At 33.4% G+C, this 18,610-nt stretch overlaps 1 protein-coding gene across 3 annotated transcripts in view; it reads left to right on the forward strand.

Moving 5' to 3' along the window:
- The window catches only part of GC (gamma-glutamyl carboxylase), an 84,392-nt gene that overhangs the window by 30,973 nt on the left and 34,809 nt on the right, over positions 1-18,610 (forward strand). For 2 of the 3 annotated variants that reach the window (XM_035351722.2, XM_035351723.2), the window contains exons 8-11: positions 2,404-2,702; positions 7,482-7,739; positions 11,094-11,248; positions 13,586-13,764. In XM_035351722.2, coding sequence (XP_035207613.1) covers positions 2,404-2,702; positions 7,482-7,739; positions 11,094-11,248; positions 13,586-13,764 — 891 coding nt within the window. The remainder of the gene's footprint in view (positions 1-2,403; positions 2,703-7,481; positions 7,740-11,093; positions 11,249-13,585; positions 13,765-18,610) is intronic. The other variant, XM_085807202.1, reaches the window with a different exon arrangement.

The following is an 18,610-nucleotide window of genomic DNA, read 5'->3' on the forward strand; positions in this document are numbered from 1 at the left end:
GCCTCTTTTCAGATGTTTATATTTTATTAATTCAGAGGTCGTCCGAGGACACCACTACTCCCTCCAACGATTTTATGTGTGCCTGCTGCTGAACAAGCATGATAAAAAAATTATTTAAGTTTTCAGCAAAATTTTACGTAGTAATTAAGTAGAGAAATATACACGTATTTGTTTATAATTTTAAGTGGCTTTGCCAGACGTCACGGTTTGATGGGGATTGTTCCAGTTCGAAGGCATGATTCTGGTGTCCCGACCAGTTTGTCATTTTGATCCAGTTGGATAAAATGTTTTGAAAAATGACAACTTTCAAAGTACAGATGTTGACTTACGAATATCTTGATGATTGCTTACGAACAGGAACATCGTCATACTCTCCTAATTATGAAGCAATGGCCTATGACATGCAAAGCCAAATATCACCTGGACTTTGCGGATTTCAGAATTATAAAGAAGTTTTATACTAACGAACTGTAAAAGAAAGAATTTATAAACGTTTATCTGTAATATTTAGTAATTATTTATTTTGTGTAAGAATATTATCAATAATATCTATACCTTAAAACTATACTTCTGGAATATTTCCCCCTTTGTTGCATATTTTGAATATTATTAATTATGCCAATCTATAAATTTACCTTGAAAGAATAAATGTGCTCGGCACTCTACTGATATTCTAGAATGTACTGTAAAGTACAAAATAATTGAGGATCTCTGAACTAAGGCCATGATAAATATAAATTTCTATTTGAAGTCATACTCCAGTACATAATGAAAAATTGTCGAAAATCATCTAATTATTTTTTACGACTGTCTCAAAGGAGGGCAGAAAACTGTTGTTCCAGTTTTTGAAAATCTCAATACGATACAAAACCCACATTTAAGGCTGCGAATGTTTAAATCTAATAAAGATTTAATTATCGGATTATTTTTAAAAAATCGCCACAAATCGGTAAATTATTTTAGAGTTTCGCAAGAAACCTTCAACTAAAAGATTCTGCCACTATATCCGATGTACAGACTCTGAAGTTCAAGTAAAAATATATACGAAAACCCCACAAAAATTAATTACAACATTAAATTAAAAAAGAAATGAAAAGTAAATTAAAACTATAAAAAGAAACTGAATTTTGAAAAAGACCTTTCAATGGGCTTTCAGCATCTGTACAACATACGTTGGCCGTATATACGAGGCAGTTTTCCTTAGAAAGTCCTCCATGAAGGCATCCTCCCCTTAGGCGGATAACCCTCGAGGCTATGCCGTAATCACTTAACCAACCAACATGCAAGGCAAATTTCGTAGGCCAGTGAGCTTTTTCCGCTATGCAACAAATTCCCAGATTCTTAATTTCTTGGTAAAGCTTAGAAGCGTTACTGCGTTATTTAAAAATTCTAAAAATTAAAGAACAGAAAAATTTTAAAAATTCTAAGGCAGCAGGCATTATTTTAAGATAGTAAGCACTAAATGTAACTAATGAAATCATTTCTCATTTGTTTTCTATCGGTGAAGATTTAAATGTAGATAATTTGTGGTGGATTCAGTAGATAATAATGTGTAAATAAAGAAAACAAAACAAAATAATAGTAGTGTAAGGATCTTAAGTTTTACTAACGTTTATTTTATTTTAAATCTTTACTATCACTTCTTATTTTCTACTTCCGGCCAGAATTAAAAGCTTTAACTTATTTATGCAAATTTGTCTTGCGAACGCCAAGTACTTAAGTTGTGGCTTTTTTGCCAAGCAAGAGAGAGGAAGGAGTGATTAGGAGCAGGCCGCTTGCCATAGCAGTTTTACTCGGTTGCTGGTTGCCTTCAAGGCCAAAAGTTTAATCCTCTTGATAATTTTAAACGTATCGTAGTGTTAACAGTTCTCTGTACTACATATGGCCTTTCTGTTAATATACGGCCAATCTTCAAGTAGGCACTTGTTTATTAATCCAAAGTTAGTTTAGTTAGAGTTTAGTTAATATTTTTATATTCTTACGTTCAGACTACAAGTGGTTGGTCTCTGTATTCCGAAGTCCGGAAATCATTGTAAAGAGAGAAAAATAAAGAGTTTCGTATACCCTTCTTGTGTGTATTGTCTACTTCCCACATTTATTGAACATAGCTTTAGTAAGCTCCCTGTTCCGAGTCAGGTCATTTAATGTTCCCAAAGCAAGTAAGGAGGAACATAGAACCTGATAGTAGAAGTTAAAATATTTATAAAAAAAGTTTCTAAATATCAAACTTCAGAGTTCTTAATGGTGTGTTAATTCCCCTTTCTGTAAAATTCTTCCTTTCTGTTGATTCTAAAATACTATGAAGTTGTATTTATTTAATTGCTCCATCAGAATGAAATAATTTGTTTCAATTGTGTTAAGTGTTCTCTGATGTTCTGTAAGTGTGCATATTATTTTCCCCAGGTATGTTTCCCTACGTCATGATTGCTGTTATGCCCATATTTTGTTCTGCTGATTGGCCCAAAAAATGTTTTTCGCTATTTCCGAAACTACGTGACGCCATAATGTATACCGAACCAACTGGAAAAAATCCAGCATGTATATATGAGGAAAGAGAAGATTGTCAAGAAGAAGTAACTGACAAAAAAGAAGATAATCAAGAAGAAGTAACTGACAAAAAAGAAGATTATCAAGAAGTAACTGACAAAAAAGAAGATTATCAAGAAGAAGTAACTGACAAAAAAGAAAACTACCACAAAGAGGTAACTAACAAAAAAAAAAAAAGTTTTTTAAATAATTTTTGTTTCTGTTTAACATCATATGAGTGTTCGTCTTTATGATTTTAAACCCAGCCATTTGTTTTAACAAATAATTACCCGCATTTTATTCAATAGAAATATGTATTTCAGCAATAAAATTATTATTTCATTTTATGTCGTACAAATTTTAAAAGAATTAAATAAAGTTTTAAAATAATTAAATAAATTTGAAGTTATTTAACAGTAATTTGAAGTAATTTTCCTCACATATTTTATTTGGAAAGAAAAATTTCGTAACATTATGCATTAGAAACCTCATCTTTCATGAAAGTAAATTCTTAAAAAAAAGTATATGGAATTTTGAAATACTGTATTTTCCCCGTAATAAGATTTTTTTAAATGTCTTCCTGAAAATCAATCTCTTCTTAAATGTGTAACTTAGCATTTTAAAATTACTTTGATTTATTACATGTACATTTATTCTAACAAAGTATTGCATTCATATAGCTGCACTTCGAGATCGTGCACATTTAGTTATTTTTCTGGTAGAACACTTCAATGTATCATACGCACAAATGAAAAGTCGTCTTTAATGATATCTTTTTTTTTTTTTTTTTTTTAATTTGTAAATCACTTTAAAAAATAGAAAGATTTCTAGTGAATTTTTAGAAAGCTAAGTAAGCCCTTCGGATTTCTCAAAAAGACAACTACAAAACTTTCTCGATAGCAAATCCTTTAATTCGTATTCTTAAGTCAAGGTATCTGTTATCAGAAAAGGTTTTATATTGCTCATTTGGCAGAGACATAGACTAAGAGAATGAATATAATATGCAGGGACAAAATAAAGCGAAAGTAAAAGTTCGGGCAAATTTGTGTCGTACTATTTATGCCATGAATGTCCCTCTTGTTGAAATCTTTAATACGGTGTATGATAATCGAGTACACTTGCACATGCTATTGGAAGAGTTAAAGCAACAAGAACTAGTGTAATATTCATAAATTTGCATGATTAGTTCCAAAGGTTTAAATATAGAAGCTGCTTCTTCAGTTGCAGATATGTAAATGACGAAGCTGTTGCTACTGACAGAGGTTCTACACCTAACATTAATCATCAAGCGCTTAAAAGATTCTCATCTCAACACATCATGTTTTAGGACATTATATGAATTCTGTTGTAATTCCTTTCGTTCCATCGATTAGCTATAAAAGTGCACATATTTTACGGAGCTTCAGCTATCGGATCCTTTATTCTTCTGTCAATAAAATTTGCAGTTCTATACTTAAGGTTCCGGATATGAATTTCTGAGGTATATACAAGATTCTTTACTAATGTGGTTTAATTTACATTGGTCAAAAGAGAGCCTTAAAATTTTGTTCTAAGAACCATGATGCATATGTTACAGAATTTAAAATGCAATAATCCTCTGTTGCTCAATACTGTTGGTCAGAAAATCTTATTTTCTATTTTCCTCAAGCCAAAAGTTTAAAAAAAATATCTTATGTTGATGTATTAGATTTCCTAAAGATGTTTCGTATTCATAAAAATCTTTCAATTCTAATTAATAGTCTAAATTCCAATCCGAATTTACCCTTAGCTTTTAAGGAAATTATTTCGTAGTTGTTTTCATTTTTCATCAATAGATGCTGCCAACTGCCTGATGTCCTTCGTCTAACGAAAATGAAGACAGTCCGCGAGCACTATCTTCTTTTTCGTTATGTATTATGTACACTTACGTCATTTGTAACTGAAATTTTCTGTATTTAAACATTCGAAACTAGCCCTGCAAATTTATGAATATTACGATGATTCTCATTGCTTCAACTCCTCAAATAATCGTTACTCGGCTTGTTATTTCAACCCAAACTTACACAGGTTATTGAGAAGGCTCGCCTGCAGCTTTATGTTGTTGATAAGGCTCCTTGGAATAAATAATATCATTCTCGAAAAAGGAACTTTTATGAGCTCTTCAGAACTGTAGCGGGGAGATTGTAATTTTTGAAGTGCACAACTAAATATTAACAGCTTGTTGCTAAATCTAAGGGCTGACTTTAAGAAGCTACATCTAATGCTTTCAAGTTATTTAATCTAATATTGCTTAATTAAGAATACAGATTAAACACTCAAAAGTAAAAATCTAACACGGAATCTTATTAGCCTACTTGTGACAATACAACTACACAGGCTGTTTGCCCATTTAGGGGCTGTTCAATAAATGTTTAAAATGTAAAGAGAATTTGTAAAATGTTTGCTCTGTTGCCAGAAAGCTGTTTCCAGAAATGTTTACTAAAGAACACTTGCGTTTATTAATTCTTCATCGAAATCGTTCCAACAAATGTGAAAACACACATTTGTTGTAACAAAATAAATGATGTAAGTAATAAATAAATAAATAGTAAAGTAATAATTAAAATAGTAACAAAATAAATGATGCGACTTCTCATCGACTGTCAACTACAGTGATTTACCACTAAACTTCAGTTTTGACACCAGTTACACAAAACTTCTTCAGAATTACAACAACTTTTAGAATGGATGAAAAACCAGCTAACGTCATACTTTCTAACATTTACCGAGATCGTTTAACCTTCGGCTATTATAACCTGTTTACTGGCAAATCGCTTCCCTTTCAGGAAGGCGATAGATCAATAAAGTGAATTCCACTGAACTGCAGGGATAAGATTATATCACAATTTTAACCATATCATACCACTTACCATATAGTTTTGGTATAGTACTCTGGTCTGAACGATAATGTGAGAGTCAAGGCATATATATATATATACAAAAATCACTAAACAAACGTATACAAAAATCGTTCTCGAGTTCTCCTATATATTGGAGAACAATTAACATAAAGATAACATATTAACTCTTAATAAAACTTAAATCATAAATGTTATAAGATTGTGTGTTAAAATTGTTTTGGCAAAGACATCTCATGAATATTCAAGGCTGTTTAGTTCCGATATGTGAGCTGGGTAGTTTAAATGCATTTATACGATTGGATTCCAAGTGAAGCTACGAGTAAACCAAACTAGATCTATGAAGCCACCCATTAAATGAAACACATGACCAAACTGGCCCCTTAAACGCTTCAGTATTGATGCAGTATAATGCCCTTTTAAACTTAAATTATTTTACAATAATATGGCTGTTCAACAAATCCATCGGTCTACGTAACCCTAATGGTAGATATTTGTATATCCCTAAATATCCATTCCGAAGTTTCTTTTGGGCGGACTATAACGCATTCTAGGGCTCACTAAATTTACACGCTAAAGAATAATCCTCTAGGGTGAAAATAACGGAGCTCCATGCATATAAGTCCCTCTCACATGTTTTGATGTATGTCATCGGGCGTTTATGGATATTAGTCCCGATGACCCCATTATGGTTATTAGTCCCGAAGTGTAACTGCTATACGAGGAAACTTTGACCATATTATGCTCGAATATCTTCGTTACTGTGGAACTGTCTCCAAGGCATACATACATATGACGTCTATAGGAATATTATTTTCTTGAGGCACTTATAACTGTGCATGGCCCGCGTCTATGCTCTTGATGTTCTTACTACCTATAATATCATCAATATGAATAGTTTGTGTCAAGTTGATTGCTTAAGTCTTTTAATGTGAAAAGTCAATCCAAAAAATTTGAATCGAAGAAAAAGGAATTCCTTTATGAACAATTATCAGATTGTTAATAAAAATAATTTCTTTCGAAGCAATAAGCCTCTTTTATTTATTTTCAAGGTCTCAAAAAGCTGTACCTTTTTTTATTTCAATACAACAGTGGCAAAAATGCTCTCTGAGGTTATCTTTAACTTAGGAAAATCATATAGTTTAGAAGCATCTTTAAGATATATATTTGTAAACTGAGCAATGGCTTGCGATACATCTCGTGATTAAAATTTTCTTAATATTTTTCAGGACATTTGATGGCATTTATATACTTTCTGAAATGATAAGTCCAACACTATTGCTTGTCAACCCTTAAATGAGTAAATTCATACAATACTGAGAATTTTGTCCAGAGCTCGAATTGTAAGAACCTATTGAGCGGGATGAATTTTTCTGCGATTTATGTCTTCTAAATATGATCTAACTAGTTAGGTAAGGTTGCGTAACTCGTATCACAGCTTAAGTCTTACTTTTTAAATATTGGTGTAATATCGGCACCAACTGCGCCTCTTACGGCAGAATGTCAACCATATTGTTTCACATCGTCTTCGTCTCCCTGTAATATGAGGCAGACGCGAACAGAATATGATTCAGTTCCTAAAATGTAAGGGATGGGTGCACGCGTGCTGGAGTGGACAAGAAAATATAAAAGCTTTGTGATCATTGCTGTAATTAATTGTATACATAATTTAATTGAGAAATATAAGGTTTTATTGTAATTGTCTAAGTTTAAACTTAATACGACCAAAGCTGTAGGCGGTACGTCTTAGATTACTGGTTGTCTTAGTAGTATTAAGTACGTGTTCTAAAATTTTATTCATTTTATCCAAGAGAGTGGATTTGTTGTAACAAATATCAGCAACGACAACACAAGATATTATTATCATACATAACGTTTATTTTTTGGATTTATATTTTTTCCTTGGGGGGTACTATTGACGCAACTCTAAAATCAGTGTATTAAGTAACAGCCTGCAGAGTATCGCCATTTTTTTATATAAAAGTATATTTAATTTCATGCATTTAAAAGTAAAATTGAATATTTAATTTAATAAGATTTTATTTTAATAGTAATTTTTAGTCACTCGTTTTTATTTAGGTCTCGCCATCTAAGACCAAAAAGTCGGCAAATAATGCGACTTTTTCCCACAAGATGACAGCATTATTATTCTGCTTCTACTTCGCTCTTCAAGGTTTTTTGCCTTATTCTCATTGGCTGACGAAAGGATATAATACATGGACGCAAGGACTTTATGGATATTCATGGGACATGATGGTTCACAACTGGAAATACATCCACACCACCCTCACGATTGTTGACAAGAAAACAGGACGCCATTTACACTTAGACCCCGAGGTAATTTAGATGCTTAAAAAGATATCAAAACAAGAAAAAATATATTTCTGAGATTTTTAAAAAATATTTCTGAAGGTAGTTTATTATTTGAAATGGTCATAAATCGAAATTATGTTTGTCATAAAAATTAATATAAAATGAATTGTTCCGTTCATGGACCGCAAATGATTGTTTATTTAAATTTTGCAATGATGTGCAGAAAGAAATCAATAGAAAATTTTTAAGCGATTTTGATTTGAGATGCATGATATATAATTTTAAAATACTTAGTGTCAAAACCCTCTAAATCTTTGTCTGCAACAAAATCTAACCATAACTTCTTCCAGATCGAATTCATGCTCTTGTAAGGCACTTGCTGCTAAATGCTTTTAATGAGGAATAGGTAACAAAATATGTTTCCGAAAGTTATTAATTTTATGTCAGTAATTACCTCGAAACATTTTTAAAAATCATTTGTTGCCAACTTGTGTGTTCGTTATTCGAAACACTATTCGTTATCATTTATGTTATTCTTTAAAAAATTTATTCGTGATGACTAATATTGGTGACCCAAGTTTTTTGCTGTATTTTCTAAGATATCATAGATTTACTTATGAAAATCAATCAAAATCCACAGGAGAAAGAAAAAAATAGTATGAAAAAAATAAATTTATGCTATTTAAGATTTGTCAAGAAATGGCGTGCCATACCTAACGCCAGCTCTTACTTATCGCAGACTCTGTGAGCTCTAGTTTAGAGAATCCTGAACTGCTTTCAAACTAGTATCTGGCTGAGATTTTCAGAACTTTGGCATAGACGAACAGCATTCAAATTTCTCAAAACTTGAGTATGTTTCCATCTGTCATAGCAAGAGGTAACTGCTATCAACTAGGTGCAGTACGAGGTCAGTCAGAAAAGTATCATATCTTGAATTTTCTCACCGAAAGTAGTGATGTTAGAGTGGCGCCACTGTGCGCAATGGAACATGATCGAATATTTCTGAACGTTCGAATGTGACAATCGCTATCTACTTGCACCTAAGTCAAATTTTGTTATACGTGCTTGTTGGCTTCTTGATTTTTCTCATGACAGAATGAGTTTAGCAAAGATACTACATCAAATTTTGTCAAAAGCTTAATGATTCTCAAAACGAAACAATTTATGAGATTCATGAGATGTTTGGAGACGATGCTATTGGATAACACAAATCAAGGAGTTCAACCGATTCAAAAATAGCCGCACATCAGTGGAAAGTGACCTGTGTTTTAAAGGGACACAAACTGCTCGGAATGCAGCTGTTGTTGAGAAGGTGAAAATTTTGGTAAAGAGAGATCATCATTCGACCGTGTGAGAGATTTCCGAAGAAGGTGGGATTAGTAAAGATTCCGGACATGCAATTTTATGAGCTGATTTGAACATGTGCAGAGTGGCTGTGAAATTTGTGCCCAAGCTACTATCTGCGGAAAAGAAAGAACTCCGTCTTGAGGTTGCACAGGACCTACTGGTACTACTAGTACTAATCCTGAACACAGTGATAACTGGATATGAGTCATGGGTGTACGGTTACGACCCGGATACAAAAGCACAGCCGTCACACTGGAAGCATCTCGAGTCCCCAAGGCCGAAAAAAGCATGACAAGTGCAGAGCAAAATGAAGGTGATGGTAATGGTGTTGTTTGATATACATGGAGTTGTGCGTCATGAATAAGCACCGGTAGGATAAACAGCAGTAGCAATAAATTTTTTTGACTTTTTCCGTGAACCAGTTCGACTTTTTTTTTACTATGAAATAACTGATATGTTGAGGATTTTTATAAACATTTATGTTTATAAAAATGTCCAGACCTCTGAACGGCGAAAACCTGACAGTTGCATCATGGCAATACTCCAGCCCACACATCACACTTTATCCAAACTTTCTTAGCGAAGCGTGCAATTCTAACCTTTCGCCAGCCTTCCTATTCTTCGTACATGGCTACTTGCGAATTCTGGTTGATTCCGAAATTGAAGACTGTATTGAAAGGATCCCGTTTTGAGAGAAAAGAAGAGATAATGCACCCATTGCAAAAGAGACTTTCCAGAAGTGAAAATGTTGGGCTAAAAGAATGGTCTCAGGTCAACTTAAAAGCCAGTTGTTAAATCGACGACTTTCTTCCACCTGTTGCATTAACAATAATCTCACAATTGTCGGAAGCCACCTTTCAATTAGATAACGTCTTCCGCACGATTGGCAGATTCTCTGAGGAAGGTCTGCGTGGCGTTTCAACTCTTTCTTGCTCTCCCATATATCCAGATTTTTCTTTAATCGAACACATATGAGACATGTTAGGTGACAATTATAAAAAATTTGCACAGAAATTTCCGCTGTGTATCATTTTACAAATATCGAATGTTGTGTCCATGGTAGACCGAATATCTTCATGCAGGCTGACTTAGAGACAAATATATATCGTACTAATATGTCTGTAGTTCTGGATACATGCTTGGTCAAAATACTGATTTTTACATAATTAGTCTCAACCACATCTTTATTTTCCTTTTTTTTTCTTTCTGAAAACTTTGAACTTTTTTTTTACTATGAAATAACTGATATGTTGAGGATTTTTATAAACATTTATACCATTTGAGTAACTAATAAAAGCTTAAGCATATATTCTTAGAATAATCCTTTGCTCGTTCTTTTGCAATGAATGCGATACGGCTTTAATGGAGATTTTGCAACAGGAGAAATAAAACATGAATGCCAACAGAACTAAAACATGACAGTTCTAACATCAAAGTAAAAGAGTGTGACTTTTAATACTTAATAATACTTAATCATTTAATAGTGTGACTTTAGAGTGTGACTTTAGTGATAATTTAGGTATGACAGCCTAATTCTAACGAAACAGGAAAAAATATCTTTTTTTTTTATAATTTATTTTTAATAATAGCTCTGCTTGAGCAAATTTGTAATGCATTTAATTCTTAATTTTTTTCTCATAAATTAAAAATTTTATAATTATTAAACAAACTCTCAGACTTTACAAACTCTCAAACTTTACAAACTCTTAGAATTTTTTTTTACAACTTTTGAAGAATATTTCCTTATTATAATACTTGTATATCGCTCTGAATATTTCACTGTCATGCAATTATATTTTTTATTAAGATACATTGTAGCATAATAAAAATCAGAAAATTACTTTATTTTCTTTCCAACATAATTTTAGTAGTCGCCTCATAAAATAGCTTGTTTGTGATAACCCACTTTATCGTTTTTGACGAGCTGGAGATAAAAAGAGAAACAAGACTCATTATGGAAAGGGGATAAAAAATGGAAACAATTTTTATCAATTTTTTTGCAGTAATTCGATCGAATGTTTTTTATTCCAGGTTTGGACTAGAAGCCACAGATGGACTCATCATGCGGACATGGTGAAACAGTTTGCTGTTTGCGTGCAGGACAAGATGGTAGAAAAATATGGTTTGAAGGACATTGAGTTATACATAGATGTATGGATATCGCTGAACCGCCGTTTTTCTCAGAGGTAATTTGTGAAATATGAATGCAAACTGAAAGGTAATGCGAATATGTCAGCACTTTATCACCATTTTATTTCTTAATTTTTTTGCGAAGCTAATGTTTCAAAACATTTTGAGGAATATTAAATGAAATCAGTGACAGACTTTCAGCAATCTGAATACAGCATTTGTTTTATTGGTTGATGTTTCAATATGTGTATGTATGTATGTTTAGATGTACTTTTTTCGTGTATCTAATAATATGAACGTTTGTATGTACAATGGGCAATACAAAAAGGGGGGCAATTCTAATCTCCCGTTCTAATGGGCCGATTGACAAAATTCAAACTGCGTTTCTATTAACATCAGAACGTTTTACTAAATTGATATTTCATTTTACTCGTATTTTTAATTGTATGTAAATTTATATTTTTACTTCTTCAAACATTTTACTAAACTATTTCATTACTATTTCATTTTATTTTTAACTGTACATAAATTTATATATTTTCCTCTTCAAACGTTTTACAAAACTGATATTTCATTTTATTTTTAACTATATATAAATTTATATTTTTCTTTTCAACTTGCATACCTCTCGTGAATTATCAGAAAGCATAAAAGGAGATTTAAATGTTGGTGAATTTTTGTTGTAAATATAATAATATAATAATGTAAATATAGTTTGCTGTTCTTTTCTGAATGAGTGAAAATTTTAGTAACTTAATAGCCTTAGGAAGCAGGGCATACTATAAGAATTTAGATTCATAATTTTTCACAAAACTCCGTTTTTAAATTTTAAAATGTGAAAACAGGGATATTTGTTTCATTTAAAATATTTTTGTAATCTGACTTTGTTCATTTAAAATAATCTATAATCTTAATAATTTTGTAATCTGATTTTGTTTATTTAAAATATTTTTTAAATTTTTTGTAATGTCTACATCAAAAGTTGCGAAAATAAAAGCCTATAATTTATGGACATGCCGTCGTGCATCCACACATACAAATAGCTGAAGAGATGAATGGATGAACTTAGTTATTGAACACTTGCATGGATTGCACTATTTACTGATTTACTGATTTTTATTCGAGAATTTTTCTTCCAGATTTTAAATATTTGTCAATTTTTTTCATTTATTAAAAGATTTTTCTATTACATATTTAGTTACATTTAAATGTATCGTAAGACAATTTTATAAAAAAAAATTAATCCAGTGTATGCAATGTGAAGTAATTGTGCTTGCAATATTTATTAAATTTTATGAATTAGACCAATATTGTATCCATAACTGTACTCCTGCCAAAATTATAAGATTATGCAAATGAATCGAAATCATGTTCAACGCGAGCTGGTGAAGATTTTGTTTTAAAATCTTTTAAATACTGCTTATCAGCAAAAGATTTTTTGTTTTACTGTACATCACAAACTATATATCGATAAATTTTAAACTGCAATTAATAGTCGTATATTAATAAAAAATATTTTAGCAAATAAACTTCGGATAACTATATAAGAAAAGTCAATTCTATAAATAAATAGAAAGTAAAAATGCATAAACACTATTATTATCCCCTTTTTTTTTAAATTCAATTCTGGCGTTTCTTCTCATTATGCCCGAGTTTATGATAGAAAGAGATAACTGACATTTAAAAGTCGCTCAATCATACGGTGACTTAGAACTACGAAATGTGTATGTAAAGAAGAAATTTAGGATCAACTTGATCAAATTATTGTTAATTAATATCATTTAAAAGCCTAAATTTAAAAATTATATAAGTTTGTATAAACAGCATTTATTTGGAAGTTTCTTTCGTTTTTATTGATTTTCTTAAATAGATATAAGTTAAACTAGTGTCTGGAGTATGTACTGAAATACAGGGAAGATTAAAAAAAAAACATTTAAATTTATATAAAAATTCAACTTTGTTTTCATCATCAGACATTTCCTTTTCACTCCAAAATATTGTGACAATATAAATGTTTTCCAAAACTGTGACAAATGTATTGGCTGTTAACATCAATCGTACAAAAGGTTTTAAAAATCGTAGCAGTCGGCGCCGATCTTAGACCGTCGGCCGCCCATGGGCAAATTAAAACTGGTCACCCTTTTTTACAGAAATATAATGTTCGATAATCATTTCTCTGCCCTTAAATTTGGCCGCCCACGTGCTGTGCACCATCTTGATGCCCTCTAGGATCGGCCCTGGCAGCAGTTTATTTAGTTAGTTTAACCTGGTAACGAAATTGGCATAATTGTTTTTCAAAGATCTGACTTGCAATAAAAGTAAAATGTAAAGTTAATAACCGCAGTAAAAATGTTTTACCAATCAATAATTTATTTTCTTTGCATTAACGAAAGGATGTACGATCCGACAGTGGATTTAATTTCTGCAAAATGGTCTCCATTTGAGGAAGTAGCATGGGTCCTTCCTCTCCAAACGGAGCTGACAGACTGGAGACAGTATCTTGTAGATATGGAAGAAAAATTATTCAACCAATCGGAAAACATAGATGTTCTTTTTGTCACGGACTTTCCTGGTACGTTTAAAAACTTTTTCGAAAACCTATCAAATAATTATGAGCATACAAAATGTTCATTAAAACGCGTTTTCTTTATTTCAGTGCGAGGTTTAGGTAGGTATAAGGTCTTCCAAATGTACTCAGCTTAAAATGTTTGTATGTTTGTCTTTTCAAGTATCCACTTAAAGAATAATTGTTAGCTGCTATATTCTAAGTTGATGTAAACGTAAGACTGTTTAGACAACTACTTAATTATTATTTACATAGAGAACAACAGTATAAAAATGAATAAGTAATAAAATAAAAACTAGTTAACATAAAATTCTATCAACCTATGGTCCCAAACAAAATTTCTCGCAGGCCTCACGCACGATCTGAAAGAATCTGATAGAATGTTTTTCAACAAAATTAAAAACATTTTATCAATAGTGTTTTTTTATTTTAAATAAATTTTTTTGTTGTTTGAACATATCTCACTTGACCGAGAGAATAAGCTCACGAAATTATTCGCGGCAAAGAATACAAGACTGAGCCTGTTATTGGCAAGACACTTGAGCACAATACAGGTAACAATACGACTTTGCTCAGTTCCACCCTCAATTTTGATGGAGAGCACCCCAAGCGGGACGGATCCGAGGGTCTCCCACCCTTCTTCCCTGCAACCTACCTTTCAAGAAGACTTTCGGCTCGCCGCATATTTAGAGTGCTCCCATGTCGCACAGACACTATGGATTTACAAATATCAAAGCGTTGTCCGGAATTCGTGACGGATTCCTTCGACGGTAGTCACTATCCCGGTTGGGCGGCAAGTAAATTTAAAATTTCGCTTACTAAGTGTTTTTTAAATAATTCATAAAAACTAATAATAATATCGTAAAGGAAAAAAATCAAACTTATTTTTATTTTCTATCTGAAATTTAAAATTTGGTACCTGCGAGACCACGCTCTCCTTTTTTGGTTACACTCTGCAGTTCAAATATACTCAGAGATAATATTAAATTTCAGGCTGTCGTTTATTTAAAATAGTTTTAACATGTTTAATTAATCATAAAATATTTAACTTTAATTTAAATTCAAAGATATTGTTGCGTGCGTACGGGTTCGTTATGAAATGAATGCACAAGTCCGATGAAAAATGAACAAAAATTTATTATTATCACAACAAAAATGCTTAAATTTTCTCAAATTATCATGCAGTATTACAATATGTCACAGTAGTTATCTTTTAACTGCTCAAATGTACAATAGAACGTAATTCAAAACAGCTAAAGAATGCTAATCCGCGAATTCGCTATAATCAACAACAGCAGTTTTCTAAACAACAACAAACTAAGCAACTACTACAAACTGAGATGTTTTCCTCCTTTTATAAGATTTTAAAAACACGCGCTAGAATTTTCCAGTACTTTCTCGAAATCAAAAAGAGATATTTATTTATTTAATGCACGCGCTCTTGTATTTTCAATTTTCCGGCTTAGCTTTCGTTTAATATTCGTCACGCGCTGCACTGCGCGAGAAATAAAACCATTTAATTTATAATTGAACTAACATTAGCTTTTTAAATACCAAATTCGTAACATAGCCCCCTTCCCAAGGACTGCACGTCCCGGGCAGTACAATCCCTGGACAGGAAGCTAAACTTACAACTGTGGCATAAATGCATTAATAAGCATTACATTACAATAATAAACAACATGAACAATAAATGCAATACATAAAACAAATCAAATGCTATCAAATACAAATCAAATACACATTTAAAAACAAAATGGATCATGGTCTTATACTATTTACAATTATTTACATTATGTACTATGGCCATAGTAATAAGCTAACCTGTCGTAAGAGTTCGAAGACTCACAGGTCCGAGCCACGACGTCATTCGTGTTCAGCACTGTATGTGGACCATCCGAAGGTGACTGTAATTTAGGACTAAGTCCTTTCCGTCGAGTCGGATTCCACAACCACACCTTGTCTCCTTCGTGGAACTGATGTTCAGTAGCTCTTGTGTCGTAGCGGGTCTTCATCTTCTCCGTCGCCAAGTTGACTCGCTTTCGTGCAGAACGGTGCATCCCCTCAAACCGGGCCTGGACATCTTGGATGTGTTCCTCAGGCGATGAAGGCGCATCCGTAGGGCGACCAAACAGGCGGTCACAAGGCAGACGATGGTCTCGACCGAAGAGCTTCTGGGATGGAGAATAGCTGGTAGTCTTGCGTTTCGTTTCGACCCTAGCATGATTTCGGCGGCTTCCCGAGCTGGGTCTTTCGGACAAGGCGTCGGGCGTCGGCATTTCTAGGTGAGGATCTCTTCTGAGGATGGATAATCATGCCATCAGATGCTGAAAGCAGTTTGTTGTTTTTCAAGTCTAGGGAAAAATTGTATTTCCTTAAAAAGTCCAATCCGAGTATGCATGGATCTGTGATATCCGCCACATATGCCGTGTGATGGTAGGCGGCACTTCCAAACGTGATGTTCACGTTTAACTTCCCAGTTATGTCGATCTTGTCACCAGACGCAGTCTGAAGGGTAACACAGGATGGCGTCCAAATAAGTTTATCTTTAAACTGTTCAGCTAAATCTTTCCTAATGATGGTAACATTAGCTCCTGTGTCAATGATCATATTGCAAGGAACTCCATCGATATTCCCATTGATGGACAGTCCATTATTGTTGCCACTCACTATAGAGATCTTAAGCGCTTTAAAACAGGGTTTTTCATTATCTGGCAACCTCCGTTCCTTGATATGGTCATTAATTTGTTTACTGCGTCGTTGCTGGGAAATGGTCTTATTTTCCGTACCTCGAGGTGTTCTGCAGTTTCTTCGTATGTGGCCTTCCACTCCGCAGTTCCAGCACTTTAGAATTAGTTTCTTTTCACTTCTGTTCCGTCTCAAGCCACTGACTTGTCTGGTAAAATCATCTGCTTTATATTCCGTACCCTGGGGTGTTCTGCAATTCCGTCTTATGTGTCCTTCAGCACCGCAGTTCCAGCACTTAACGGTCGGTTTCTTCTCACCAATATTCCGTCTTAAGAAGTTCAATTGTCTAGTTAAATCGTCTAGACGAGCGGTGACTTGATCCCATGGCTTCTGCACTTGAGCAGCTCTGACTGGGTGGCGGTCTTGACGAGTGGCTTGCTGGGCTGCCTCAAATTTCATGGCGTACACTAGAGCACTTTTTAAATCTTTTACATCCGCCATTCGTAGAGCTTTCCGTATTTCAGTATCTCGGACGTCGATAAAGTATTGCAAGGACAGGATTTCCCTTGTTTCTGTTGGGCATTCCGAAAAGGCGAGATGGGACAGCCTTTCAACATCCGCGGCGATCTCCTGAAGTGTTTCGGTAGGCTTCTGTTGACGAGATTTTAATTGGAGCCTGCTGTAGTCTTTTAAACATTTCTCGCCGAAGCGCAACTCCAAAGCGCCGGATAGAGCTTCGAAATCTAGCCTTTGATTTTCGGGAATCGTCTGCAGGATATTCGCTGCGTCTGCTCTCAGAGAAGCGGCGAGATGACAGGCCTTAGCTTTGGAATCCCATCCATTCGCATCCGCAACGATAGAAAATTGTGTCCTATACACCTGCCAGGAAGTCTTCCCATCATATGTAGATAGTTTCAGAACGGAACGAGCAGGCATCGATAAAAATTTGAAACCTTCAGAATTGTTTCCTGCCGTCGCTATGCACTTCTTTAGGCTGTCAACTTCTTTGGCGACGGCAGCAGAAACCCTATCATCAATTTGTTGTTCGACGGCAGAAACTCTCTCTTCTATATGTTCTTTTACAGAAGAAATTCTCTCTTCTACTTGTTCTTTTACCGAAGAGACTCTTTCTTCTATTTGTCCAACTTTAGTTTCAACCGCGTCTATTCTGCCTTCCATAGCCTCAAATTCATTTTCTATTACGCAGGTAATTTCTTTTTTCATTTCGTCCTGACCTGCTTTGATCTCATCTTTAAGGGATTTCATCTGTTCCTTAACGGATTCCTGGCCCAATTTAATTTCTTCCTTAAATGCAGCAAAGGCTGATATCAACTGTCTTAACTGCTCTTCCATCGCTCTTGTGATTGGCATTCAAATCCCACTCCTGACACCAAAAATTGTTGCGTGCGTACGGGTTCGTTATGAAATGAATGCACAAGTCCGATGAAAAATGAACAAAAATTTATTATTATCACAACAAAAATGCTTAAATTTTCGCAAATTATCATGCAGTATTACAATATGTCACAGTAGTTATCTTTTAACTACTCAAATGTACAATAGAACGTAATTCAAAACAGCTAAAGAATGCTAATCCGCGAATTCGCTATAATCAACAACAGCAGTTTTCTAAACAACAACAAACTAAGCAACTACTACAAACTGAGATGTTTTCCTCCTTTTATAAGATTTTAAAATCACGCGCTAGAATTTTCCAGTACTTTCTCGAAATCAAAAAGAGATATTTATTTATTTAATGCACGCGCTCTTGTATTTTCAATTTTCCGGCTTAGCTTTCTTTTAATATTCGTCACGCGCTGCACTGCGCGAGAAATAAAACCATTTAATTTATAATTGAACTAACATTAGCTTTTTAAATACCAAATTCCTAACAATATTATGAAAACTCTTTTCAGACAAAATTTTCATGTAGGGCAAAAGAATAAATAATGACGATTTAGTCTCTTTATTCTTATGTGTTAATTTTTTCTTCTATGCATAAATAAAAATACATATGTTTGCATGTAAATAATTATTTATTTCGGTTTGCAGCTTGACAATTGATGGCGTTTTGATTCTGATAAAGCTTGTAGCCTATGTGGAAAATTACTAGAAATTATCTTCAACACGGAATGTAAATACTCATCAGTAAAGCGGTTTTTTT

This window comes from Stegodyphus dumicola, chromosome 1 (genome assembly GCF_044657685.1).
Source record: "Stegodyphus dumicola isolate Sdum_Otavi_A_Nest chromosome 1, ASM4465768v1".
Classification (NCBI taxonomy): domain Eukaryota; kingdom Metazoa; phylum Arthropoda; class Arachnida; order Araneae; family Eresidae; genus Stegodyphus; species Stegodyphus dumicola.